Source organism: Phlebotomus argentipes, unplaced genomic scaffold, assembly GCF_947086385.1.
Source record: "Phlebotomus argentipes unplaced genomic scaffold, Phlebotomus argentipes genome assembly contig_5, whole genome shotgun sequence".
NCBI classification, from domain to species: Eukaryota; Metazoa; Arthropoda; class Insecta; order Diptera; family Psychodidae; genus Phlebotomus; species Phlebotomus argentipes.
In genome coordinates this window covers 5,540,545-5,568,464 of record NW_026776165.1, presented here as the reverse complement: position 1 = coordinate 5,568,464, position 27,920 = coordinate 5,540,545, and the positions used below count along the sequence as shown (strand labels likewise).

Below are 27,920 nucleotides of genomic sequence, written 5' to 3'. Positions count from 1 at the left end.
CATATATATTTTCTCCTTTTCCACAACTTTTCTCACCCTTCTAAATGTTTTTTTTCTTCTTATTATGATTCTTTTTGATGAAAAATGGCACAAATTTCCCCTTTTTTCATACTATTTTCGGGTGGTTTTTTTTCTTGTTTTTATCAAACTCCTAACAAATTCTTCATCTTGGGAGGTTTCTTCGGTTTTTTTTCTTATTCTCTTCCTGTCATCCGCTTCTACAATTTGAGCATCCCTCCGAGCGCTAGCGCATATTGCTACTGCGAATAACAGAACGTAAGACAAAAGGGAAAAAAGGTGACTGAAAAGGCGCGGAAGAAGCAAAGCGATGGGCTCAATTCCAGTCTTTCTTGATCTCGAAGCTCCAGTCCCACTTGAGATGTTCATTCTTGTCGTCATCCGTGAACAGCGACGTCACCGTGTACGAGCCGCGCGCCATCAGGCCCGACGGCGCCTCCTCAGGCGGCGTCGTGTAGCTCTGCAAATCCGCCTTGGGCGGATAAGAGCCCACCATGTGCGTCATTTTGTCCACTGTCGTAAGAAAATCAGTCGTTAGAAGAGAATTTTTCAAACAAACTCAACATTGAACCACCCTAAACTGTGTGAAATCGTGAAATTTTTCTTCCAAATTACACTCAAAGTCTTATAAATGAAATTAAACAGTGTAAAAAAGTGTTTATGGTGAGAAAAAAAAATTTAAGAATCAATTTATTTACCAGATTTGAACTTGCGATCATCGGTAAAATCAATTAGAATCAGGGAAAAATTAATAAAAAAAGCTGAATACTAAAATAGACTAAGGATTTTTTGTGCTTTTCTAAGCTTGATTTTCTATTGATTCAATAAACATCTTAATACGGCTGAAAAATTGCACTTCGAAGCTTTTATCCTGCTTTTCATGAGTTCAAATCCAGAAGATATTCTATATATTTATTCAATATTACCATTTTATCGTTTTTTTGTAATGAAAGAATTTTCAATGAGAAAATAAATTAAACTAACTAATAAACTTTCTGTCGCTTTTGAGTGAATTTTACTTACAAAAATATATTTTCCCCTTGTCATGAGCATTGAATGGATTTGAAGCTAATGTTGTGGAGACTCCTCAACTCCTCTCTCTCTCTCTCTCTCTCTCTCTCTCTTGGTTTTACCTTCTATTTTTAGTCAATGAGCAACAACTCTTTATCGCGAATCCCCATTAAAATATCTCTGATGGTAAATTATTTATTGCATTTTGAAAGCCTCTCATATTCAGTGGATAAAACATAAAAAAAACAGCTGTGATTCAACAGCTAAATGCGTGGCGATTTCACAGTGAAATGAATTTTAGTTATAATGAATAGAAATATTAATTACCAGGTGCTTTTTGATGGGGCAACAAAGCACAATTTTATTGATTCCAGAAAGCATTTTTCATTTTTTTTTTGGTTAAGAGAAATGGCGTGAGAATTTACTGTGGCAAAAAAGATATTAAGAAGAAGACATTGAGAGACACTCACCTGGAACGCCCATTCGCAGCGTCTTCTGGACATACTTCAGGCCATGCACGATCTCTCGCTGGACGACAAAGTCGATCCTGATGCGATACTGCACGCCCTCCTTGATGGTGAACGACTGCTTCTTCAGCTTCGAAATGTCACCCGTGAGATCCAGCTCCATGTCCGGACGTCCGGTCACGCACAGCGCCAGCTTCTTCACGATCACCTTCCGCGGGTCCGTGGCGTCTGCATGCGACAGAGAGAGCGCCCGCGGACAAAGAAAGAGAAAGAGAGAGAGAGAGAGTGAATAGAGAGATGCTGAGCCAGAGAGCGAAAATCAATAATTCCAGGTAAATTGCAGGAAAAACGAGCGTCCATAAATCAATGAATGAACGTCTCGCATGAGACAATCGCATAAAAATGGGACAATTCTCAGTCGCTCTCAAGCACAAATTGCTCCCATAAATCAACTCTTTATAGGAAAATTATTATCGGCTTTTCCCAATGTTGAATAAGAGTATTGAATAGCCGAGAAAAGTTGGACATTTCCTCTAAAATATGATTTCTCAATGCTTCCGCGCTTCAATGAATTTCACAAATGAATGAAAAGAAAGGACACAGAAGGGTGCAATTGAACTGTGATAACATAAAAATCCATTGAGATTTTCCACTTCATTTTTTCCTCTACATAAAATTCTCAATGAATGAAACCAACACTTATTAGACAGCATAAATGACTCACGCCAGTTTTGCATCACATTGTTTGAATGGCTGTTGATCGATTGGAGAAAAAAGGAGCTGAGAGATGTTGTCTATTTATAAAATTTGTAGTTTAGAACACAGGAAAACTGCTCCAATTTATCTTTTCACTCTCGCACCCTCAAAAACATGAGCACATTTATAAGTCAATTTTCACTCATATTCGCGAGAGAAACAATTAAGACGTTGATTTTGGGGCTCTTTAGCGCCAAACAAACACTTGACAAATTGAGTGTTTTGTAGATTTACGAGCAATAATTATGGAGAAATCATTCATGGATTTATTGAATAATATTATTGTATTTAAAACTCGTTCTTTTACCATAAAAAGCAATTCTTTTTCAATCAATTTCATCGTCATTTTAATTATTCACAACGCCAATTTCGGTAATTAAATTGCTCAGGATTCTCTAATGGAAGCTTTTAATGTCACTCTTTGCAAAGAGCACAGGAATTAATTAACAATTATCATTGACAATTTTAACCCTTCAACGTCGCGAGATAAAGTGAAGAACAAAAATTCAATTGAATTTCTAATTTTTAGACTAAAATTATGATCTTTCATCATTATTAAATGAATATTTCTTTAGTGATTTAGACTGATATTTAGAGCCGAAACTTTTCCAAAGGGTTGCCAGATTCTTGTTATAAAAAATGGCGTCAAATTTTTACTTAATAGAGATTGTAAAACTATTGGTTTCCTATTTAGAGTATTTACAGCCAATTCAATGCCTAAAGATAGCTTAAATTCAATTATTTTCGCGAGAATAGAATCCTAGTTTGCTAGAATATAGGCTAAAATTCATAGTGTTGCCACTGCAGAATTGAAATAAATGAAGTTAGTTGCATTTTGCCCCTTTAATTGATCATTTTTACTCATGAATTCTTTAGAGTTACACAAAGATTTCTTGCAATTCCACACGAGAATTCTTCGCATCTCTTAGCAATATTGTTCCCCATTGAAAACATGCTTAGAGTTCCAGTCGAAGGCCTCAAATTCCAACGATATTTTGCCTCATCGTTAGACGAAGCGAAGAGAGCGCGAATGAGAGATAAAGACTTATCAGGCGAATTGATAGGAAATTCTAATCCCAGCACAATTAGTGTGCTTCACCCTTATCGGTGAGCGCGACATTTCTCAAGAGGTTTTCTCGGGGCGATTTTCTCGCCGCACAATGATTCGCCTTCGGGGGCGTGAGTGAAAATGAGGTGAAAATGGAAGACTATTTATACTCTTACGTGGAAAATATCTCAGGAGCATTTGAGATTTTCACTCTTTTTCTCTCTTCCACGCTCGTGACATCGAGTCGAGCATTCTGCACATGATTGTGCACTTGGATGTCGAAATTTGTGGTGGCAAAAATAACAAATGCCACAAAGGAAAAGCTTTGAAAGGGTGGAGAAATCCAAGGCAGCCTCGTCTCTTGGGCACTTGTCCGTCACAGAGAAGGAATGCGCCACAGATCTCTGGCCAGACGCGCGCTCTTCTCTCCCGCAAAGCCCAGGAACAGCCCGTTGGCCTCCTGCCGGCTCACGCGTAAATATTTACACGAACCACGGCAAGAGATGCAACTGCTCAGACTCACCCACGACAATCTTCTCGGCCTGCGCGGCGCCCAGGAGTGCCTCCTTGTACTTCCGCAGGCTCTCGTCCTCCTGATCCGTGGCCATGATCTCCTCGATGGTCTTCTGCGGCGGCGGCTGATAGTTGGCATCCACGTCGGGCGTCTCCTCGCCCTCCGCCTCGCGTCTGGGCTCCTCCTCGGTGGACATCCTGTGTGTGTGAGACAGAAGAGAGAGAGTGAATCACACAAGGGCGTCTGTGGAAGCGCCCCGCGCGCACTCACCTGAGCGTCAAATGCTGGGCAAACGGATGGCGGACACGCTCTCCGGCAAATTGGTGGGTGGATGGGCGATGAATTAGCACGGCAAAGGAGACAAAAACGGAATTTAATGCAGAACGAACAGCACGCAAGAGCGACAAATAAATTGCACAAAAAGTCACCGACTGGCCGTGACGTTCCGGAAGCCAACAGGCGTGGCAACATTAGCACATCTCTCAGAAGCCGTTGAACTCTGCGGGCGAAGAGCATTTTCAACACTTTCCATGCCATTTTACAAGAAATTGCTGATGAAGGAGCAATAAAAGGCTTGTCTTTTCAAATGCAGAGCATATTTTGAAGAGAATTCACGAGAAAACATCAGAAATTCTGAGTATGGCGAAAAAGGTGTGTGTCTCAGATCGAGTGTGCTTCCATTGGCGGCCGTGTGGAGTCGCGCTGGATCCGAGCGAGAAAATAAATGGCTGTCAAAATGTTTTCTCCTCTGTAGCATTTTGCCTAAGATGGAAAATAGGCTTAAATAGTTCAAAAATGTTGTGAAGTAGTGAAATTAAGTGTATTTATCTGTTCATCAATCACTCAGACACACATCAGGGGCGGAATGCAGGACGTAAAGCTGAAAGGTGAGTCGCGCGGAGTGTTTTGATGTTTGTTTGGGCCGTGCAGACATTGTGTTGGCGGGGATTTTGACCTCTTTCGTCGCCTCTTCCAGGTGCAATAGGTGGACAGGAGTTGAGGCGGATGCTGTCGGGTGGCGAGAAGAGTCTCCTGCTGCAGAGTCCGAGTGGCGGGGAGCCGCTGGTGTACACGTGGCCTCTGCAAATTGGCTCAGGATCGGACAAGCACGATTGTGGGATTGACATCATCGAGACGATCCGGTGGGTCTTCGAGGACATCACGCAGTCCAAGGCGGCCCACGAGAGGATCAACTTCGCCGAGGTGAAGACGACGTGCTATGACTCCATGACGAAACTGTGCGAGACGTACAATCAGATGATCGGGCGGATAATCAGTGAGGAGAAGCTGGCCGGGACGTTCGAGCAGAGACTGAACAAGACACCAACGAAGGGGCTGCTGAAGCACATCCTGCAGCAGGTGTACAATGGCTCGGTGGAGGATCCGGACAAGCTGAATCAGTACGAGCCCTTCTCGCCGGAAGTGTACGGCGAGACGTCGTACGATCTCGTGTGCCAGATGATCGACCAGATCGACATCTCGCCGGAGGACGTGTTCATCGACCTGGGCTCGGGCGTGGGCCAGGTGGTGCTGCAGATGGCCGCGGCCACGCACACGAAGATCTGCCTGGGCATCGAGCGGGCGGAGTTCCCGACGCGCTACGCCGAGAGCATGGATTACAACTTCAAGCTGTGGATGCGATGGTTCGGCAAGCGCTATGGCGAGTATCGGCTGATCAAGGGTGACTTCCTGGCCGACGAGCATCGCGAGATGATCAACTCGGCGACTGTGGTGTTTGTCAACAACTTCGCGTTCGGGCCTCACGTGGATCATCAGCTGAAGGAGCGATTTGCCGACTTGAAGGACGGCGCACGGATTGTTTCCTCGAAGAGCTTCTGTCCCATCAACTTCCGCATCACGGACAGGAATCTGTCGGACATCGGCACGATTATGCACGTGACTGAGATGTCGCCGCTGCGAGGCAGTGTCTCGTGGACGGGAAAGCCCGTGTCGTACTATCTGCACGTGATTGATCGCACGAAGCTGGAGAAGTACTTCCAGCGACTGAAGAATCAGAAGACGACAGACACGGACTACGGCTTTCCGGCCGTGGGCGGAACGCGCACCAGCGCGCGTGACAAGGGCAAGAGGAACACGTCGAAGATGCTGTATGACTCGTCGTCAGACACAGACGCCGAAGTCACGGGCCCGACGACACGACGTGCGTGGAGTGACTGGTGCAGTTCGAAGGACAAGAGTAGTCAATCGGAGGAGGATAGCTACAATTCCAGCTCACGCGGAGCGCCACAGAAGAAGCCACAGTCGCAGCAGCCGAAGAAGAGCAAGAAGATTGTGCGGAAGAAGAATGTGGCCAGCAGCAGCAGTTTGGATACGCAAGCGAAGAAGCGTGGGCGCATCCGGAAGGGGAAGCAGCGCAAGAATCTGAAGATTGTGGGCTTGGATTTGCTGCACAGCAAGACACTGCTCAGCACGTCTGTCGAGGTGTTGGGGAAGAAGCTGCCGCCGGCGCCGGGGTGTGTTGATCAGCAGCTGACGTCGCTGACTGGGAACATGGAGCACAGCGAGCTGGAGATCCCAACGGCGCCCGGAGAGACGCCATATGCGCTGCAGATCTTACTGGACATGTTCAGGTATTTGTGAATCTAATCAGCTGTCTCGAAAGGGTGACTAAATGTGTCTCTTTATTTGGGTTTTGCTCAGGAATCAGTTCATGCAAACGCTGGAGCAGATGAGGACGCCCAGCTACAAGGAGAACATCACGCAGCAGATCGAGCGGGAGCGCGAGCGGAACAAGAAGCTGCTGAACAGGGCGAACCAGCTGGAGAAGCAGATTCGGGTGCTGATTGACGACAGTGTGGCGCTGCTGAAGGCGCGAATGAAGGAGTTGGGCATCAGCTCGTCCAGCCAGAATGATCTGCTGTCCAAGGCGAAGGAGATTGTGGGGCGGCACAAGGAGCTGCAGGCCACGGCGACGCGTCTGCAGAATCAGGTGAGCAGCATTGAGATGGAGCAGAAGATGCTGGTGATGGGGCGCGTGCGAAAGCTGGCGGAGAGTCACTACAAGACGGAGATCAAGGAGAGTGACTTGACGCGCACGGTGAGCTATGATCTCGTGCTGAAGGAGATCGACAACACGTTCGCGCAGCGCAAGCGGATCTACAGTCAGGTGTCGACGATGGAGGCGGAGATCAGGCGACTGGAGAAGAGCATGAGGCAGAATAAGGAGTTGATGTGTCAGAATCCCACCATGTTGTATGTGCCAAATCCCGAGGCGGCTGGCCAGCAGCCGGCCAAGGCGCAGGCACGCGCGCGCGCCAATCGCATGCGCATGCACGAGTGGCCAGATGTGCCGGATGTGGGGAAGATTGACGAGAAGAATCCTGAGCTTCTGGCACAGAAGATTCTCGCCACGGGTAGGAAGATTGAGGCGGGCAAGTTGAGCACCGGCGCCAAAGGGCAGAAGCCGCCGAAGGACAAGCAGCAGAAGGGAAAATTGGGCGACAGTGAATTGATGCCGGCGCCAGTGTATGCCAAACCGACGCCGTCACCACAGAAGCCAGCCGCCGCCACTGCCATTCCCACGCTGAAGATCCACGAGTCGCCGAAGGTGGTGAACTTCGAGGATCGCCTGAAGAGCATCATCACGTCGGTGCTGAATGAGGATCAGGAGCTGAGGCGATCGCAGCAGATGGCGCAGCAGGTGGCTGCGCAGCCCAAGATGCCCGCCACGTCCAGTAGTGTCATCCTCACGGCGCAGGAGCCGGAGATGCCGCAGGCGTCCTCCTCCTCGCACGATGTCATCCCAGTGGCGGACTTGATTCAGGAGTCGGGCAAATTCACGGCCTTTCAGGGGCAGCAGATGAGGAAGACGGCCGCGGAGTCCTTCTCAACGGCCTATCAGGTGTATCTGAGTCAGCAGCAGCAGCAGCAGCAGCATCACCAGCAACACCAGCACCAGCACGAGTCCGCGATGGAATCTGGGTGAGTTGAGTCAAATGTCAAGACATTCACTCTCACAATTGGAGTCCTTTGTGAATCTTCCCCTTTTCTTTCCAGGCGCTTCGATGAGCGAATGACGCCTGAGCAGATGGCTCAGTTGGATCCGTCAAAGATGCGCGCCAGCTTCTCGCCGGGCATGAGAATGCCTCAGCACCATCGCGGCGCTGTCTATCCTGCCATGCAGCCGGACTACACGCAAGTGTCGCCGGCGAAGATCGCCCTGCGCCGGCATCTGAATCAGGAGCGCTCGGCGCAGCAGTCGCCGGTGAATCTCCATCGGGCGACGAAGACGATTGGGGACCTGGTGAATGGGGAGATCGAGAGGACGCTGGAGATCTCCAATCAGTGCATCATCAATGCTGCTGTGAATATGAGTGGGATTACGACGGAGCAGGAGGCGCACCTGAAGGAGCGTCAGGTGGCGACGAAGAAGGACTTTGGCCAGAGGAAGCTGACCTACAGCACTGCCGAGGTGTCGAGTGGTGGCCAGGCTGGTGATCATGCGGCTGTCGTCCATCCGCCGCTTGAGGGTCTGGCGGCGTCACTCCAGGCGCGCGTGATTGCGTCGCTGCAGATCAAGCAGGAGAGTGATCATGTGCAACATCCGGCGCCAGTGAGAGATCTGCACGATGTGCATCCGATGGATCTGCAGCCCATTCAGATCAAGCAGGAGGACGTGAAGCAGGACTCGATGGCGTTCTTCCAGGGACAGGGAAGGAGCATTGGCGATCAGGCGCCGCCGTACATCAATTGCGACCGACAATCGGCTTCGCTGGACTCCACAATCAGTCCGGACACGAATTATGGGCCGATGGATGAGAAGCAGAACAGGCGCAGGCAGGATGAGGGTAAGTAGTGACAATCTGCCCTTCAATTTTGCCCACTGTGAGTGCTGATTTTGTGGTGTCTTTGCAGAGTATCTCGACGATGAGAGTCATTGGCAAGATCGTGTTCGGTGTGGATTTGATAAATTGGTGGCTTTCGCCTCGATAGAGCTGGACAAGACGCGCCGATCCATTGAGGAGGCTTCTCTGCCCAGCAGCAAGGACGCTTCGCCGCACTATGGAGACGCTAAGAGTCACCATGCGCCACAAATGGCGCCCGTTCAGGCGTCCTCGACATCTTCGCTGTCCGTGACGACGACAGAATCCGTGGCCACGTGCGACATCTCGCCGAACTTCACGGAAGAGATGCTGCCGCACACGCCCAGTCCCAGTCTCACGCCGCCGCCGCACAGTGGACTGCAGCAGCAGCTGAACATCCCGCTCAAGTATCAGCGGCAGTCGCGCACGGAGAAGCACTACAAGAAGAAGTTCCGCGAGCGCAAGTGGGAATTCGGGATTGAGGGCGATGCCGCGGTGCAGGGTGAGGACGCGAGCTCGTCCAAGCAGCACAAGTCCAAATTCAGGCCGAAGGGGAAGGATTGGCACTGGGCGGCGGAGGCGGGTGGCCCCAGTGGCGCTCCGGACAACTGAAGGAGAGGAAGGAAGGCGCTTAGTAGACCATTTGGAGAACACTCGTTGTCACGTTGTCATATGTAGATTAAGACTTACAATTACACCCTTCATGGATAATACACTACTTATGTAACACTGCCGATGTAGCAAATAGAAGAATAATAAAAGAAATTTCCTCATTATCTCACCGGTTTTTCCTTGAAATTGAAATTGATGAGAATTGATGATTCCGATGATCGATATATCGAGCGATTATGGTGACATAACCACACACTTTCACCCTGTCCAGGAAAATTCCCACAAGATGATCTTCCAGAGGCTTTTGGTGAGAAGTACCCAGCAAAACATCCTGTCAATCTGTGGAATACACACAGGAAGTTGCTACTTCGCCGGTCACTCCAAATGGGCCAATATTCGGCATACAAAAGCGGCAAAAGATGGACAGAAATCTCTGCTGTTCGCGAGATTCGCCCGACAAATCCGTCTCGCTATCCAAGGTAAAGAACATTGGGAAGTTGACCAGCAATCACCTAATCACTTCTCTGCATTCCAGAGGGTAAATCTGCCAATCCGGCGGTGAATTCCCTCCTGAAGCACACAATTGATGCGGCAGTGAAGAAGCAAGTTCCAATGGCAACAATCCAGACGAGCATCAAGAAAGCCTCCAGTCAGGGGGCGACGTACAAGAGGTACGTTCTGGAGGTGAAGGCGGTGGCCAGCAAGGTGTACGTGATGCTTGTCCTCTACACGGACAATGTGGCTTTGGCGAAGGCGAATCTGCAGACGGTGATGAAAAAGACTGGCTCTTCCTATGCGGAATTGAAGCATCTCTTCACGGAAACGGGCATTATTGTGGCTGTTGCACAGGACACTCCTGCCGAGAGGCTCCTGGAGGATGCCACAGATCACGCCATCCTCGTGGGGGCGGAAGAAGTGGATGTTCTGGATGAGAAGGAGAGATTAGTGCACTTCACTTGCTCACCGGCGGAGCTCCTGCGCATCCGGAAGGAGCTGGAGGAGCTGAAGTACGAGGTGGAGAGTGCTGAGCATGTTTACATCCCTCACGTAAGTGGGAAAAATGGTCGAAAATTACATTTCAGATGAGAATTTCAAAGCATTTTCTTATCTCTGCAGAATTACGTGCAACTAAATGAGGCTGAGAAGGTTGCTTATCAACACTTCCGGACGAGATTGAACAACACCGTCGATTGCATAGATGAGATTTTTGATAACATTGAAGAAAATGAAGATCAAGAGATTTCTGGTTAGCAAAATAAATTCAAAATTGTCGCGAATCGATAAGTATCGACCAGTTCTTACGAACATCCGCCGAACATTCCGTGGCGTTTGTTTTATCGGTCTTTGCCTTCAGTCTTCATTTCAGCCATTGAGAGTGAGGTGTGTGAATTTGTATGGTGGAGTTGTTCTTCCTGCGATTTTCCAGAGAAAAATGTCTCGCAACTTCCCAATTTGTGTGCCAGGACATCGATAAGAGTGGCCAGAAGACTTGTGTGCAGCAGAGAGTGGGCAACACGTGAAGATTAGTGCATAAAATCGACGAAGAGGTGAACAAGGCAGATTTGTGAGTACCACCATTTTGTTTCAATGATTTTCTACGGGTGGGAAAAAGTCACTCTTTCCGGGAATTCACACTGTCCGGCGATGCATTTGTGGTTGTCCGTTCGCTGAGTAGTTCCCCGTGATTGATTTACTGAGCTGAATGTCAATCTCGCTGGGGGAGAAATCGTCCCCGAGGAGGCGCACGAACTTGTACATAGGCGAGCGCATATAGAGTTGGTCACGTAGGCCTTGCCATAGTGCTTTTCATGGCGAAGCTCGGCCGGCAGGAGTGAAAGAGAGTCCTTCAGAGCCTTCAAAGTCTCCCCTGGCGATGATACTTTGCAGAATATCTGGAGGGATCGTGGCGAAATTACCTGATTTGCATAGAAAAACGCTTTACTCCGGACTTTTGTGCATTTATTAATGATGAAATTCACTGAAAATCAAGCATGAGATTGTTGAGGTTTACGCAATGTGGGATTCTTGCGGAAGCCAACGTAGGGTGGCAAACAGATGGAATCTTCTATGAAAGAGATAAAAACTTTTGGTGAAATATATCTGATGAAAATTGGGGCAAAAAATGCAAGAGCCAGAAAAAAATGCGATTGTGCTGATCAGGACAAAAATTAAGAATTGGTCAGAAAAATCAAAGCGTGATAAGAAAAACATACAATTTCTAGGTTATTAAAGTGGATTTGATATAAAGAACATTTCTAATTCAACTCATCATTGAGGGAAATCTTTCCGCGATTTCCGTATCAAAAACAATATCTGGGCAATGTTGATGGCGACTGCCTGAAGCCATACTGAAACACTCATGAAAAAGAGTATGTAAAACATTACAAGAAATCTGTAATGCGAACACAGTTACAAATCAGTCTAGAGTCAGTCGATTAGAATTTTATGGTCCTGAAGGACCTTTGGCCTGTTTAACATTCCAGACTGAATTGACTTTGACTGAAGGCAAAATCGTTTTGGGATTTTCTACCTGAACAACCTGAACTGATTTCTCAAGTCTTTAGGCCCTTTTTTCGAGAGATGTTCCAGAATTTCATCACTCGTGTTGAGGATTGAATTGCACGATGTGATGAAATCCTGTGAAAATTCCGGTCCTTGCGCATTTTCATCCTTTTTCTTCCATGATCTTGTATTTCACAATACTTCCAACCATTCAGTCGTTCGCCATTCTCCGAAGGATTCACTTCGAAGCATCATTTAACTCTGTTTCTGGTGTGTCTTAATTACCATTCAAATCCTCTCTGTGATCTTGTTGTCTGATTCCTGTGAACAACGTTCTAGTCTGGTTTCCGAAATCTGAGATCTTTGTTTTTCTTTTGAAAGAAAAAAAGGAAAACATAAACAAACACACACATCGACAAACACACACACAGACACACACTGACACTTCTTCACGGATTGCCTGTCAAATGTGCACCGGCTGACGCGCGGGCCGCTCTGCTTTCGGCTCCGCGAGAATCCAAACAGGCCACAAGTTGGCCGACGGAGCACGTGTTCCCCGTCGTGCCTTTTCTTCTCCCACTCTTCGCCGACAGGGTGTCTCGTGGGCACTCCTCTCTTTCGGGTCGCTCTGTGTCGATTTGCTTCGGGCTTTTTGTGTGGTTATGTTATCGCTTATGTTTTATTTTCCGTAATTTCCGTAATTTCAGTAGTGAATTTATTATTATTATCGGTGTGTTGGGGAAATGAGGTCAGCTGCAGTTGTTTGGAGGTGATTAACAGTTTGTCTTTCATATGTTGAATTGTTTATGTGAGGTTATGTTGCTTACCTTTGGGTTTGTTTACTGACAATTACTGATAATCTCTGGATTGTCGCAATGGGATTTCCTATAGTAAATAAATCTTGTTTTTTTTATTCTCTGCCAAATGACTATGCAATACATCATGCGTCATATCAACTGATTTGAGGTTGAGGGAAAGGGAAATGGTTTTGCAAAGCTTCTGAATGTTAAAGTTGACTGAAGAAAGGATAATTTTGGTTGTTCTACTTTACAATTGGTGGATTTTGTAATTAATTCAGCGATGAGTGCACAGAATGGAAGCAATACAAGTGGAACTGCGAATGACTTCTGAAAAGATATTCCGTCTAATCAATTAAGGGACAGAATTATGACGAAAATCATTCTTCTTTGGAAAATATTGATTAAAATTCAATGAGAATTTCTGTATCTCAAAATCACTTTCATCCCTAATTCCTAAGGATTTTGGCATGGTGTTTCTGATGTTTTAATAGGGTTTAACCTCGGGAGACAGAAGGGTTCTCCGAAGTGATCAAAGAGTAGATAATGAGTTGGGTTGTAGGGTTTTCGGTAAGCGACAATTGTTGTATTCACATGAATACAAGATGGAATGAGAGAGTATGAAATATGTATGCGCAATATAGAGTGATAATTTCACTGAATAGAAGCACTGGAACGGACATTGAGAAATTTCACCAGAAGATATTCTCACGATGAAATTCACTATATGGAATTAGAGAGCATTTAGGAATTATCCAACGAAAGCCATGAACTTTGTGTGTCTTTCGGATATGTACTAAAGGGATTCGTTGAGGAAAGGTCCCCTCTTGAAGAGAATGAAAAACATAGATTGTATTCAAAAACATAATTTTGCTTTGAAGAGAATGAATAATAATGTGGAATGTTTTGAATTAGAAGGAGAGAAAGTATAAACACAGCACGGCTGAATTGTTGAGTATGTGTTGCGCGCCATTCAAGGCACTGATGTTCGGGGCTTTAATGCAAAGAGCAGCGACACTCGCTGAGCTCTGAACGCTGAGTTTTTGCACTTATTCACGATAATTTCCACATCCTTTGTGGTTTTTTTTTTCCTTTATAAATCAAGATCTTCTCACGGAAGCTTCTGGTTGTTGGTTTTCTTCCTTTATTTTTTTTTTTTGAGGGAATTTCTTAAAATGTTTGTATGTTGGAGAAAAAGTGTATTTGTGACTTTTGAGTCACCCTGTGAATGCTAAAATTGGTTAAAATAAATTTTCACTATATGACATTGTTTAGAAGGATGGAAATAATTTTCCAAAGTAAACCATTTCGTAAGCGAGTAGAAGGGGAACCAGGGAATTCAGCTACTCAAAGGTGTCTCGGCTTTATCATTTGTCTCAGTTATGCAAGCTGACACCAGAGAGCGTCGGAATCTCATGTTCATTCATCTTCTCGATGTTGTTTTATGCTTTTTTTCAATTTGATTTTGGGTTTTAATTGAGTTTTGAGGTCAAAGTATTTTATTTCTTAGTACGCGTCAGAGGGTCAAGTTAACCCATAAGTGATTGTGATTAGTTTTCGATGGTTGGAATGATAGTTTTCCAGAGAAATTTAGTGAGGGTCGTTGAGGTTATGATGTGTCCTGTTTTTTTTTTTAATAAGTAATCAATTGTCCATCATCGTCAGTTGGAGTCTTTTGGATCTATTTGCAAAATGCACGGTGAATCAATTCCCATGCGACTTGTCTACTCTCAACCAACACAGCTGAGTTTGCTGTGCCGTGTGCAAAGAGGAACAAGTGCTTGGCCATTCGTTTTTCCCTCTTTTGCATTGTCAACCAGATTTCCTGCATATATAGCGCTACTGCTTACTGACGATGCTGCTGAAATGTCCTGATGAATGTGAGAAAATTCAGCTTTGCTGAAATGTTTTGTGCGCTGAACGAAATTTCACTTCCTGGATATTTTTGGAACATGTTCTAAAAAATAAAGTTTTTAGTACACTTTGTGTTCTAAAGTGATTTTAGTGATTATGGAGGAGAGAAAATACAAAAGTGTCTGATGAAGAAATGAAAAAATTGAGATGAACGAAACTTGGGTCAAAAGTACACTGAAAAATACCTGGGAAAAGAGTCGCGTTGTTTTTACACTCCTCAGATTTGCGCTGTTCAAAGTGTTTTTGTCACTTATGCTTCTCATATAATGAGAAATACACCTTTTTCACACTCTTTCACGTTTCCCTTCCGCAGAAGAGACGAACTGAGTTTTGTGGGAGATGCATTAAAGTCACACTGCTAAAGTGTGAGGCTCTCAGAATCCAATATGTTTTAGAGTGTGGAGAGGAGTTTTACAGTGTAGGTGTGTATTTTTCTAAGCACAGAATGCGTCTTCCTTCCCGAACAGATAACAACGTTGGAGGCTCGACAAGATACGGAGAGACGAGAAAATGGGCGACGATTACCAAATTCCGCGTCTGATGGTCTTCCGACCGACTTGGGAGGAGTTCAAGGATTTCGGCAAGTACATTCAGTACATGGAGTCCCAGGGGGCGCACAAGGCGGGTCTGGCGAAGGTAAGTGACGAAACTACTCCGGAAATATCCTTAAGCACAGTTCAATATAGCAACACTTCTGCTCGACACTTCGGGTCACGACACAGACTGTTCACGCTAATTGGCGTGAACAGAGTGCGTGTGTCGTGATGGTCGAAGGATCGGCAGAAGTGTTGCTATATTTTTTTTTAAAACTCCGATCGAATGGTCAGCGCCATCTATGTCGCCATAGCGGAGACACGGCCTAGTCATATTACGCTGATGTATTTCCAATGCTAACACTCATTTTATAATGACTTTTGACGGGATATATATTTTTAGCATGACCTCGCGTGCCTCGATCGACATTGTCAGAGGTCAAATTAATGTTATTCCAGCAAATTTTTTATGCTGATAAACTTATTAAAATCACTATTTTTCCATTAGTTAGCCTCAAACATGATTTTTTTTCATTTTCAAAGAATCCGTGATTTTGTTAACCCATTGCCGTCCGGCGTAAGTTTTACTTTCAACGCAAGAAATGAGCGCAAAGCGAGGAGAAAAATCGATTTTTCTACCACTGCGCATTTCTATGTGTGTGAAAAGAAGTGGTATAGAAATGAGAGACTTATGGCTTTGATGTTTTTTTTTATTTCAATTCAACTTTTTAAAAATAATTTGATGTTTATTTTGTCGATAAAGGATTTTTATGCTGAGCAAATCAAATTTTGAGAAACCATTTGTACTCTCCTGTGTTTAAGAAGAGACGAGAAGTGTTGTGGCTAACATGGCAATGTTGTGTACGATTTACGGTGTATATGCGCTCCTCTGGCGTCGCGAGAAGGAGGCACAAGGAAAAAATAGAGGCTGAAAAGATAAAATGGGAGAGGTTTTGTGCAGTTGTGCTCATAGGCGAGTTCACACAGAGAGTTTTCTCTCTTTCCACTCACTGACTCACATTCTTTCGGCTTTTGCAGCTGTACATGGGCGAGTCGATTTTCGGACTGCCTGACTGTGATGGGTATATAAGAGGGGTTTCACTTGCTATGTGATATCACATAGCACAGAATGATGTTTCAGCGCGGCCCGGCAGAGCTATATGCCATCGCTGAGGCACTTCGACTTATTGAGCGATGAGTGTGGAATGATTGAGCGTAATTTCACTTAGAACCAGGCTTAATCAGATCTAGAAAATCCCTTTCTTTTATTGGAGGGGGAAGAAAAGGGGAAATGTTAATTGACGAAGATTGATTTTTTGAGAATCAGTTTAAAATTCAACCAATTTTTCTATAAATTACTTAATTATTCGGCATTACGTCCTATTGAGGAACAAAGCCTTCTCAAAGATAGTCGCGGATGAAATTCGTATTAAATAAACTCTTAATCGTTAAGTTGCAATATCAAATAGATTCCTTTCGATTTTTAGCGAATTGGAGTGTAAAATTCTGACTATTTGATAAAGCGATGAGGCTCCGCCTCCTGGAAAGCCACGCCCACTTTATTATTGCAACATTTGTTCTGCAGGTTGTGCCTCCGGTTGAGTGGGTGCCACGTAAATCTGGATATGACCTTGATAAGTTGGACATCACAATTCCGGCGCCCATTTGTCAGATTGTGGCGGGCAAGCAGGGACTCTATCAGCAGATCAACATCCAGAAGCGACCAATAACGTTGAAGCAATTCAGCGAATTGGCACAAACTGATCGCTATGCCACGCCCAATCATTTTGACTTTGAGGACTTGGAGAGGAAGTATTGGAAGAATATAAAGTATGTGGCGCCAATTTATGGTGCTGATGTGAGTGGAACACTCACGGATCCGGACGTGAAGGAGTGGAATGTGAACACGTTGGGCACGATTTTGGATTATGTGAATGATGACTATGGGATACAGATTGACGGCGTGAATACGGCGTATTTGTATTTTGGCATGTGGAAGACGACATTTGCGTGGCACACTGAAGATATGGATTTGTATTCGATAAATTATTTGCATTTTGGGGCGCCAAAGACGTGGTATGCTGTGCCGCCGGAATTGGGGAGGCGAATGGAGAAGATGGCAAACACGTACTTTGAGGCAAGTCACAATAATTGCAAGGCTTACTTGAGACACAAGACAACACTGATAAGTCCGCAGATTCTGAAGAAGCACAACATTCCGTACAATAAGGTGAGAAATTGTGGGAGTTTTTGGATATGATCTCTGAATAGATTGATGAAAAATATCTTTTCTGTGTGTGTTTGTGTTTCTTATTTCTGTAGATTACCCAAGAAGCGGGTGAGATCATGATAACCTTTCCTTTTGGGTATCATTCGGGCTTCAATCATGGCTTCAATTGTGCCGAATCGACGAATTTCGCGATGCCACGGTGGGTGGAGTATGGCAAGAGGGCGACACAGTGTCAGTGCAGCAGTGACATGGTGAAGATCTCCATGGAGACATTTGTGAAGCGCCTTCAGCCGGAGCGCTATGAGAATTGGTTGAAGGGTCAGGATATTGGACCACATCCTGAGGGTCCATATCATATTCAGACACCGGCAAATCCACCCACAGAGCAAGATCTGGTGAGGCTGGTGAGCAACAAGGAGAATCCGCTGGCGCAGGAGATGCTGAGCAAGATGAATCGACAGTGTAATCCGACGTTGAGCAATTCCAGCAAGTCCTTCAAGGAGCGCTATCCAGATCTGGATATGGATGACATCGAGAGGAATCCACATATTCCCGATGAGGTGCGCGCAGTGCTGAGTGGAGCGCTGACACTGGACAATGCTGAGGATGAGATGTATGAGCCTGAAGATGATGCTGAACACGTGGATGATATGACTATGGAGAAGAAACTCTCGGATTTGCTCTATGACTCAGGTGAGAGTGACATTGACAATTGAGGATTTTCTTTATCTTCTACTCTAATGTCAATTTCTCTGTTTGCACAGATGAGGAGTTCAAGGTGAGGAAGAACAAGAAGAAGCGAAAGAATTCTGATGACGATTTGAGTGATGATGACTATGATTGGGGTGAAATGGAGGAGTTGCGGAAGATGCGCAGCAGACGTGGAAAGAGACCAGTTGGGCGACCGCGAAAGCGAAAGCCCAAGAAGGAGGCTGAAGAGGAGGAAGTTGGTCAGGATGGACAGAAGAAGGAGAAGCCTAAGAAATTGAAACTCACAGGTATTTACAATATTATAGTTGAAAAGGATATTTAATTGAGACTTTATTTGTGTTTCTTTCTATCTTTTTTTTATTTTCTGGGATCGAATTTCTATGTATTTTTGATGGCTTCTTTGTTATGGATAATTTCGCATGTGTGGTAGAATTGGAATTGCTGAATATCAACCGACCGGAAATTACAGGGAAGCGCGAGAGGAAGCCAACGGCCAATATGGTAGCCAATCTGGAGTCTGAGCGGATTCTGTCGCAGTTGCTGGAGCCAAAGAAAGCACAGGCGAAGATAGCAAAAACACCAAAGCCACCGGAATTGGAGATGAAGCCAAAGTTGTATGAGAGCAAGACTCTGACGAGTGTTGAGACTCCGTCGTGCGTGCGCAATGATGCTGTCGCCGCCGCCGCCGCCGCCACTGCTGCTGCGGCTGCTGAGGTGGTCGCGAAGCAGCCGAAGGCACGAAAGCCATCGCCAGCCATGTCGATGACCCCAAAAGTGAATGCCAAGAGGATAGAGAAGCCGACACTCTCGATGGGGAAAGTCAATAACAAGATTCTGGACAATTCGCCCGGCATCAGGAGTCTGACAGAGACACCATTTGGCTCGTATGCCAAACCGCCAGTGCCAGGTGAGTTCCAGTGGCAAATTGCAGTCAAATTCCTGTGGATTATCAGTGTTTTATCATTTTTGTGCTTGTGAGAAATCATGTCAAAAAATGGGTGAATTTTGCAATGCTGTGTGCGGAAATTTTTCGCTTGATTTCTCTTTATGTGTGTGATTTGATTGATGGATTCTGTGGAATTTATACTGCAATTTCCGTCACATTTCTATGTTATTTCACATGATTGAACTCTCTATTTCGTGATGTTAAATTATTGGTTTTTGATTTACGGAAGCTTTAAGAATTTTTCATAGTTCATAAATCCTTTTTCACTCAATTTCTTAAGTTTCATGTTGCAATATGACCTCAAATTTGCTGGTTTTGAAGTATAAATGATTTATTAGCCTTAATTCATTCGCAAAATATTCAATTTCTCTCTCCAAATTGTTTTTAGTGTGAATGTTTCTTTGTTGAATCTTGAGATGTATTTAATTTTACACCTTTTATTTACACCGTTTTTTCCTTTCTTTCTTTCTTCCCATTGTTTGTGCAGTACAAAGTCCTCTGACGCCTGCGCCAAAAGTGGAAAAATACGATTACATGCCGAACTCCAGCATCCCGATGAATCCGGTGATGAACAGCATGTCAATGAATCCCATTATGACGCCCATGATGAACTCCATGATGAATTCAATGGTCAATTCGATGATCAATGGCAGTTCGACGGCGATGATGAAGTCGTCGCCTGTGACGAATTTGCCGGTGAATCCGATGGTGAAGGCGGGCGTGAATCCACCGCCGAAGCCTCCGATGCAGTTGCCGGTCGTCAGGCCGCCGCCGAGTGTGCAGAATTTGACTGTGAAGCCTGTGTTTTGTCCAAAGCCACCGCCGCCAGTGGTGCCGAAGCCTCCGCCTGTGGTGAAGAAGGAGGTGAAGCCGTCGCCGCCGCCACAAGTGAAGCAAGAGATGAAGACAGAAGCAAAGGCGCCGCCGATGAAGAGTATGAACACCAATATGTCATATTTGGGGGCGTTCAGTGAGTTCCTGGAGTCGAGGAAGTCTTCGCACGGTTCCTCAACAACCACACCGAGTAAGGTTTACACCACGGGCATTAGTAAGACGCCGTCGGCGCCACAGAAGGCGGTGAAGGTGGAGAAGGACGAGACACCACCGGAAGCTGTGCTGCAGATTAAGATGGAAGTGCCGGATAGTGTGACGATGATGAGGCAACAGCTGAACAGCAACAAAGTGCCGATGGCAGCGGCGGCGGCGGCGGCCAGTTCGAATCGCAGGCGAAAGACGCAGCAGAAGCCGAGGCAGATCATCAAGAATCTGGACTATCAGTTTGCTCAGGAGGATGGATATACGCCAAATCTCATGGTCAGTGGCTTGATGAACAATCGCGTGCAGCCACAGCAGGCGAATGTGGCCGGTGGACAGCAAGTTGCCGCCATGCAGCAGACTTTCGATCTCAATTACCAGACTTATCAGTCGCTGGGGGAGTTCCAGGAGCAACAGCAGCAGCAGCAGCAGCAGTCTGGATCGATGACGATGCTGGGCAGCAGCATCATCGCCTCGCAGCAGGCGCTGCAGTCCAGCCTGGGCTTCAACTATCACAATCCTGCCGCGCTCAATGCTCTGTATTCCACCTTCCCAACGGCCTCCAGTCGAATGGGGCTGCTGACGGATGACAATTAGGCCGCGCGCGCTTGTCCGGCAATTTGATGAAAGAGAGAGACGTTTGGAGTATATAATTTCCCCAAATTTATAGTTCTTTCCTCTGAATTTACAATGGACTTATAGCTGACTTATCCTGATAAGTTTGTGATTTTACCTCTAGAAGATACTAAATATAAATGTAAAATGAATTCAATGAACAAAAAGAGTGGAATTGAAGACAGGAAAAAGTGAAGAGGAAGAAAAGTAAAAGAAATGAGATGAATTTCGGCTAATTTCACAATGAATTACTCTATTATAGGAAGAATATGGCAAAGTGAAAAAGGATGAATTGCGATGCCGATGATGAGATTTTGCGCCCATTTTTATTATATTTCAATGATGAAGTGATTGATTTTATGAAGTATTTGTCATTTTAGAAATAACACAAAAAACTACTTGAAGTTACACTTAGGCGTAATAATTTAGGTATATATTTTCTCTGGCTGAAAATATATAAATATATATATGATTGATTGATAAATGGAGAATTGAAGAAAGCTGTGTTTTCTGTCTGTCCTTTCTTGCCATTGAACTTCCTTCTGCACATCAATCAAAGCCTCTGCATTTGAGTTCAAAGTCTCGCGCATCGATTGGCCTGGATTCCTTCGTGGGGAAAAAAAAGGAGCAGCAAATGCGCTCGCTTTTCTGGCCCAATTCGTGCGGTGCGTCGATAAAGAAGTGGCGCACTTCCGGCGCCTGATAAGACGGCGTGTGTTGACGCCGCGACGTGTCCATGGCGACGAGCAGTGGTGATATTCGATAGTGCAGGAATTATAGCCACTGTGTGTGTGCAGTGGACACACAATGTCCGGCTCTCGCCAGAAGCGGCCCGTGCCCCCGTTCTCCACGGAGTCCCTGCAGCGCAACACGCGCGTCCTGGGCCCACCCAAGACGCCCCAGAGTGAGTTTCCCGACGCGCCCTCTGTCTCCCTGGCCACTCTCACACACACAGTCTCCCTCCGTGTCGCCAACAGGACGCTACTTCCTGCAGCCGCGCGCCACGTCCTTCCGGATGTACTACGACCGCGGCGATCTGCCCATCAAGATGGACTACCTGATCGGCGGCTTCAAGATCGCGTGGACGGTGGACATCGACAAGCTGGACTACGGCCTCTACCTGCCGCTCTTCTTCGACGGACTCAGCGAGACGCAGCATCCCTACAAGACGTACGCCCGCCAGGGCGTCCAGGACCTCTTGGCGCACGGCGGCGACAAGATCTACCCCGTCATTCCGCAGCTCATCATCCCCATCAAGAGTGAGTGATTTTGTCCCATCTTCTGTCGCCTGCTTTTGGCACTTTCCAGATGGCAATTAAGTCTCGTGTTCAGGTAGGAAGACACTTCGCAGAAGTCGCACAGAAGGGATTCAGTGAATTCCTTTTGGAATCTCCTTAGTGTACAGTTTGAAGCTCTTCAGGTTTTCCAGGTAAATGTCATATTCTTCGTAATGAGTTAACCCTTCGTGTCGGTAAATTCAGTAACTTATCGACACTTTTCAACATATATGGAATAAGTATATATTCTAATTAAAAGGTGAATTTGTGCTTTAGCTTCTGTGAAGCACACGAACAAGTTTGTTATCTGAGAAACATTTCTAATGAAGAAGAAGAGCGTGTTTTATTGCCGATCGATTAAAGTCATCGATTGGCAGTCTAAGTGCAGATAAAAAGTTCTGCTTTTTTTTTGCTAAAATTCCACTCTCAATTGCGAAAGTTCAGTGACACTTTTCGGCTGAATATTGCATAAGTTTGGCAAGAGAACAATGGCTTGCAATTGACCCAATTCAGCTGTCATTAGCACGAATCCTGTGATTTATCTTGATCGTCCTTGCAGACGCTCTGAATACGCGCAACAACGAGACGATGTGCGTGACTCTGAAGATCATCCAGCAGCTCGTGATGTCGTCCGATCTCGTGGGCCCGGCGCTGGTGCCCTTCTATCGCCAGCTGCTGCCCATGTTCAACGCCTACAAAGTGAAGAACCGTGAGTGTTGCACGCCTCTCAAGATGCTGACAATCATCTGACATTCTTCCTTGTCTCTCTCTTTGCGCGGCCAGTGAATTGCGGCGACAGCATCGATTACGCCCAGAAGAACAACATGAATCTGGGCGACCTGATCGACGAGACTCTGCAAGTGCTGGAGCGCCACGGCGGCGAGGACGCCTTCATCAACATCAAGTACATGGTGCCGACCTACGAGTCCTGCTACATCAACTGAGAGACGCCATTGTTAAGTTTCCATCGCCTTTTCCTCCGCCGCCGCGGCGCGAGAGACAAGAAAAGCAAAGTGTGATTGAGAGTAAAACAAAAAAAGACTTTTTCTCATCTAAATAGTTCCTCTCTCTCTTTCTTTATTCAAATTTTTCTCTCGAGACACACTAAAATTTTCTCTTTACATTTTTTTTCTGCAATACTCTTGTTACTCATCTTTTTCTGTTTTTTTTTTCTTCCTCTTCTTCTTCTTAATTTGCTTCTTTCCAACACACATTTTATTGAAAGACTGAAGATATTATCTTTTGTTTTACGCTAAAAAAAAAACACAGATGAAAAGGGCTCCTTTTGTTTCGCAAATCACACAAATTTTTCACATTTCATTTGTTGGTGGTTTCTTCCTATTTTCTTCTTCCTGTTTTTCTTTTTCTTTTAGTATCTCCCTCTTCAATCAATCCCTCTTGCAGCGTGTCTCTTTCCACACACAGAAAAAACGTGGAAAAGACACTGATTTTCGTCGTTTTTATTTCTCACGGTTTTTTTTTCTCCATTTTACAATCATGTTTTTCTTCTTCTTTTTGTTTGTTTATTCTCAACATCCTAATTGTCCCACACAAAATATGGTTGCATTTTTTTTTTCTTTTTGAGCGAGAGAGAGATTTTCAAAGGGGTTCTTCTTCTTACATCGATTTTCTTTGCGCATTTTTTTCTTGCGATGACAAACAAGCGGGAAAAGAAAATAATCCCGGGAGCCGAAAGTCAGAGATTTGCAATATCAACTATTTGATAGGCAGTCTATTTGATATTTGTTGTGAAAATCATACAAAAACTATGATTTTTCCTCCGTTAGCGGTGAATTTTGAAAATCCGAAAGATGAAAAACAAAAACTATGAAATGTCAGCCTATCGAAAGCTAGAAAATAATGCAATATCTATAAATATATATAGAATGAGACCATTTTTAACCATTTGTGAGGCGCGGTTCTGAAGGAGGATCTGTGCTTAGAATCGCCCTCGTGGGCCTCCGCCGCCGGCCGGACTCCGTGACCTGAAGCGGCCTCCGCCGCCGCCGCCACTGTTGCTCCGTCCGCCGCCGCCGAACGAATTGTACCCGCCGCCATCGCGATCGCGCCCAAATCCACCCGATCGACTGCCGAATCCGCCGCCACCATTGCCAGAATCGTACCCGCCGCGGCCGCCCCGGCCGCGTGGCCGGAACCCACCACCGCCTCCGCCTCCCCCACCACCGCCGCCGCCGCCGCTGCGGCTGCTGAACCCACCCGGTCCGCCACTGCTGCGGAATCCGCCGCCACCGCCGCCGCCGCTGCTCTGGCGCGGCCCGCCGCCGTTCCTGAACCCTCCGCCGCCGCGGCTCATCCCACGACCGCCCGGGCCGCCGAACTTGCCGCCGCCGGGGCCGCCGCGCGAGCTCCTCGGCCGGCCCTTGGAGATCTCAACGCGCAACTTGGAGCCCAGCACTTCCGTGCCATTGAGGATGTCGCAGGCCTTCTCGGCCTCGTCCTGATTCTGGAACTCCACGAACGCAAAGCCGGGCGGATTGAAGGCCACCCAGACGGAGTTCAGCTTGCCAAACTTGATGAACTCCCCCTCGAGATCCTCCTTCTTCACCTTGTCCGTGAGATTTCCCACGTAGACTCGTGTGCCGCGAATATCGCCCATAGCTAGGCTCTCTCTCTCTCTCTCTCTCTCGCTTTGAAATCTACCTATAAGACTTGACGTCGATGCGATGAGGCGGCGCACTGCAACGAGGACGCCGTGCAGCTGGACTGGGAGCGCTTTGAAGGGCCTGTCGAAGTGGGTGCCCCTCAAAATGCCTGTTTTCTTAGCGTCGCGTAGCGGGTTTCGTCGTTTGAACGCAGTGCGTAAGTTCAGAGTGCGTCGACTGTGAAATTTGACATAGGTTTGGTTTTCTTTGTGCTCATCTTGTTGCTATTTGTTGTTTGTTTTTTTTTATTGGCTCAGTCACAATTTCTGGACATGGTTTTTTAAAGGTCTGTGTGCGTGTTTTCTTCGTCAGGAGTTTGTTTTGTTCAGACGTTTTTAAAACATTTGATTTATCTTTTTGCCTTAGCAGCGAAATCAAGGGAAATCACAAGAAGTGAAGGAGGGAAAATCAAACGACACAGCATTTGTTCACACAGTCTTAAACTTATATTTCAATCACACCGCGAAGCGGGGGGGGGGGAAAACACTAGTGAAAATGTTCTTTTTCTAAGGAGAGAAATTCCCTCAAAAGTTGTATGACGATGAAAGAAAAAAAGGGAAGAAAAAGCTCATGCTTTTTTCCCCCCAAATGACGTGAGAAAGTTCAGGAGCTCTCAAATTACAGTGAGAGAAATGAGAATTTGCGCAACTGGTGAAGAAGTTCATAACATTATATTGTTCAAAGCCACAATAAAGAATCCTTTGTGAATGTTTTTTCTTTAATTTAATCAAAATTAAGATATTTGATTTTTTTTCTCCACATATTGCCACCAGAGGGCAGCAATTTAAACTTTAAAATCACTGAATTTCCTGGATTTCTTCCTAATTTTAGGTGTTCGAATCCAGATTGTGGCAAACTTTGTGACATTTTTGCTATTTCAATTTAAATTTTTATTAAATATTTTGTGAAAAATATTCAATCTTTTATTATTTTGCAATTTTACTTGGAAAAATAATCACTTTTGACTATTGTTTTTGAAATTTTTCACTATTCTAAAGTAAAAATCACTATTTAAATATTTAATTGAGACCATTAAGATTCCCCAGTAATCAACTAATGACTTTCTCCCCTTGATTAATCATAAAGTCTTGATCTCAAGAGGCAAAATGTGATGCTGAATGTAAATTTAACCATTGAGTGACTAATAGAAATACGACGAATTTTCACAATCTTATAGGAATTTCTATTTGCTCCCCCTTATAAAATGCACAGTTTATCAAGAGAGGAAGCAAAAAAAGGCGCAAAAGTAGATAAGAAGTTGCTTTTGCTGAGGTTCTTTGCGCTCTGAATTACTGAAATTACACTCCGCATTTTATGTCTTCTTCACTGTGAGATTTTCTTGTTAAGGCCCAACAATTAATGTCTCTCTTTCTTCCCCTCTGCAAAAAAAAAACAAACACTTTGCGCTTCAGCAAATCCTTATCTTGCGTGTTAACTACTTTTGTGCCGAGAATTAGCCTAAAAATATCAGAGAAATTTCAGTATATCAAAAAGAATTCATCTTCATTCAGTTGCGCATTTTCTCTGTGGCGAATTTTGTTTTTCGGGCAAAAACAGAGAGAGAGAGAGAAAGAATTATGTCAGGGCTGGAGTTTGATGAACTTCTAAGAGTGATTGAGAAAGAAAAAAAATACGGCAGGTTTTCTGCACAAACATTGTGTGACTGAATTTGGTTAAACAGAAATTACTGCTAAAAATGCCACAAATACAGTGATAAAAAATAGTCTCAAGAGAATAAAAAACATGCAGAGGCAGTTGAAAAAGGGTTCTTTTTCTCTCTCTCTCACTTCCTATTTTTTTTTATTGGGGGTGGCGGGGAGGGGGGTTGAATTAAAGAAACAAAGTTGAGCATTACATTTTTTTTTCAACAAAATTAATTCTATCAAAGAGGCTTTTTTTTTAGTGCATTGTCGTGATTGTGACTTGTTAAATAAAGGCGATGATATTTTTCTCATATTTTTTCTTTGCTTTGCTGTGAAGAGTTGTCTTTTTTCTTTCATTTTGCTTCTTTTTTTTATTGACTGATAAAAATCGAGACGCGCGAAGATTTTAGATGGGCAGAAATACAATTTATGATATGTCATACAATCACAAAATTTCGTCACACGCCGAATTCTATTTTTGGGGCCTTTTGAAGGCCACCGGCAAAAATTTGAATTCACGATGTTCGCAATATGAATCGCAGCAAGCCCAGAAATTTCACACACTTTGCAGATTTGATATAGAAGCGCATTTCTGGGCCCCAAGAATGCATGTATATTTATTCGATTGATTTCACAAGTCGCACGGCGTCACGACGCAACGAAATCCATGAAGTTGGGAAACATTTTCTTTTGGCAATTCGCTATTTGTCACTTCACACTGCACGCGTCCATTTTGCGTGACAGAGGAACAAAAAGAAAAGGGAGGAACGGAATAAAATTCGACGCGTAGAATAATGCTTTCCGCAATAGAAAATCTCTTCTTCACACACATACACACTCTTTTAATGCTCTCGCGATGGCATTTTTCTCGTCGTGCGATGAAAATGGCGTCAATATGAAACAAGGCACAGGCACTCCCAGCGTTCTTTGCATGATAGATAGTTTTTTTTTATCTCATATTTCTCTTGCTCTCAAAATTATTACGGAGTGACAAAAGTAAAAAAAAAAACCAAAAAGCTCTGGTAAACGTTCAAATGGTAAATTGTAAGTTTTTGTTACCGTCGCAGCGTCGATTTCGAGGGTTGATCTTTGAGGAGAGATTTTAGCGAGCAGACGAAGTGATTTCTTGAGTAATGGAAGATTAAACTTTGCACCACACAACAGAGTGAAAAAATCGCCTCGCGGATGTCGATATGTTGCCCCGTCGGCGATTCTGAGCGAAGTGATGCTGCCACGAGCCGACCGAGTGCTCGGCACCCGAAACTCTTCGAAATGTAGACCACGTTGCGCCCGCATTCCGCAAGGGGGCGCATGGATGGGAATTCGAAAAAGCTCTGCGTGTGAATTGAATTTCAAATAACACGACAGTTGAACGTAGGAAAATACATGTCACTGAATTTTGATCATTTTCACGTGGAAATTCACGAATTTTGCGATGTTTTCAATTTAAAATCAGATTAAAAATATTTCCAAATTTTTTAAAATACATTAAGTAGAAAGCACTAATGATGTAATCATGTTATTCATCATTTTTATTACATACTCCTGAAATGATAATGCGAATTGTTTCAAGGCAGAGAAATGGTGAAAACCTCTCCAAATCTCCGGAATATCAGAAAGCACTGACGGGAGAAAATTGCGGATACATCAAATATACATGAAAGTTAGGAACTTTACCTGCATTCTAATGAGCTAAATCCATTAGAGAGCACTTGAAGGGTCAACGGAAGCTTCAGGATTCGCTCCAGAGTTAGTAAAAAAAAAGAGCCTCTGTGTTCTGACTTGTAAATATATTTCTCTCTCGC

The 27,920-nt window shown here is 45.0% G+C and overlaps 6 protein-coding genes across 7 annotated transcripts; 4 read left to right on the top strand and 2 right to left on the bottom strand.

The window, feature by feature from the left end:
* Positions 1-216: 216 nt before the first annotated feature.
* Positions 217-4,338, bottom strand: LOC132255561 (rho GDP-dissociation inhibitor 1). Its single transcript, XM_059751650.1, has 4 exons — positions 4,085-4,338; positions 3,824-4,011; positions 1,500-1,724; positions 217-531 (listed from the first exon to the last, which is right to left on the bottom strand). Exons 2-4 carry the CDS (start codon positions 4,008-4,010, stop codon positions 335-337), a joined length of 609 nt encoding a protein of 202 aa, XP_059607633.1. The 5' UTR covers position 4,011; positions 4,085-4,338; the 3' UTR covers positions 217-334.
* A 175-nt stretch (positions 4,339-4,513) lies between these two features.
* Positions 4,514-9,413, top strand: LOC132255546 (histone-lysine N-methyltransferase, H3 lysine-79 specific). Its single transcript, XM_059751628.1, has 5 exons — positions 4,514-4,701; positions 4,791-6,405; positions 6,476-7,756; positions 7,832-8,622; positions 8,690-9,413. The coding sequence occupies exons 1-5, from the start codon at positions 4,680-4,682 to the stop codon at positions 9,247-9,249; spliced, it is 4,269 nt and encodes a 1,422-aa protein (XP_059607611.1). The 5' UTR covers positions 4,514-4,679; the 3' UTR covers positions 9,250-9,413.
* A 45-nt stretch (positions 9,414-9,458) lies between these two features.
* On the top strand, positions 9,459-10,544 carry LOC132256207 (translational activator of cytochrome c oxidase 1). Its single transcript, XM_059752474.1, has 3 exons — positions 9,459-9,728; positions 9,785-10,296; positions 10,366-10,544. Exons 1-3 carry the CDS (start codon positions 9,464-9,466, stop codon positions 10,498-10,500), a joined length of 912 nt encoding a protein of 303 aa, XP_059608457.1. The 5' UTR covers positions 9,459-9,463; the 3' UTR covers positions 10,501-10,544.
* A 68-nt stretch (positions 10,545-10,612) lies between these two features.
* LOC132256206 (probable lysine-specific demethylase 4B) lies at positions 10,613-20,516 on the top strand. Of its 2 annotated transcripts, none has more exons than XM_059752473.1 (7): positions 10,613-10,813; positions 14,930-15,098; positions 16,581-17,225; positions 17,318-17,918; positions 17,990-18,223; positions 18,406-18,843; positions 19,370-20,516. In XM_059752473.1, the coding sequence occupies exons 2-7, from the start codon at positions 14,973-14,975 to the stop codon at positions 20,512-20,514; spliced, it is 3,189 nt and encodes a 1,062-aa protein (XP_059608456.1). In that variant the 5' UTR covers positions 10,613-10,813; positions 14,930-14,972; the 3' UTR covers positions 20,515-20,516. The 2 variants fall into 2 exon arrangements, with proteins under 2 accessions (XP_059608456.1, XP_059608455.1); XM_059752472.1 differs by having other exon boundaries at positions 18,367-18,843.
* An 800-nt stretch (positions 20,517-21,316) lies between these two features.
* On the top strand, positions 21,317-22,861 carry LOC132256208 (parkin coregulated gene protein). The gene is made up of 4 exons (XM_059752475.1): positions 21,317-21,436; positions 21,510-21,791; positions 22,369-22,518; positions 22,593-22,861. The coding sequence occupies exons 1-4, from the start codon at positions 21,340-21,342 to the stop codon at positions 22,751-22,753; spliced, it is 690 nt and encodes a 229-aa protein (XP_059608458.1). The 5' UTR covers positions 21,317-21,339; the 3' UTR covers positions 22,754-22,861.
* An 8-nt stretch (positions 22,862-22,869) lies between these two features.
* LOC132256209 (RNA-binding protein Rsf1) lies at positions 22,870-27,327 on the bottom strand. The gene has a single exon (XM_059752476.1). It carries the CDS (start codon positions 24,424-24,426, stop codon positions 23,749-23,751), a length of 678 nt encoding a protein of 225 aa, XP_059608459.1. The 5' UTR covers positions 24,427-27,327; the 3' UTR covers positions 22,870-23,748.
* Between the last annotated feature and the right edge of the window lie 593 nt (positions 27,328-27,920).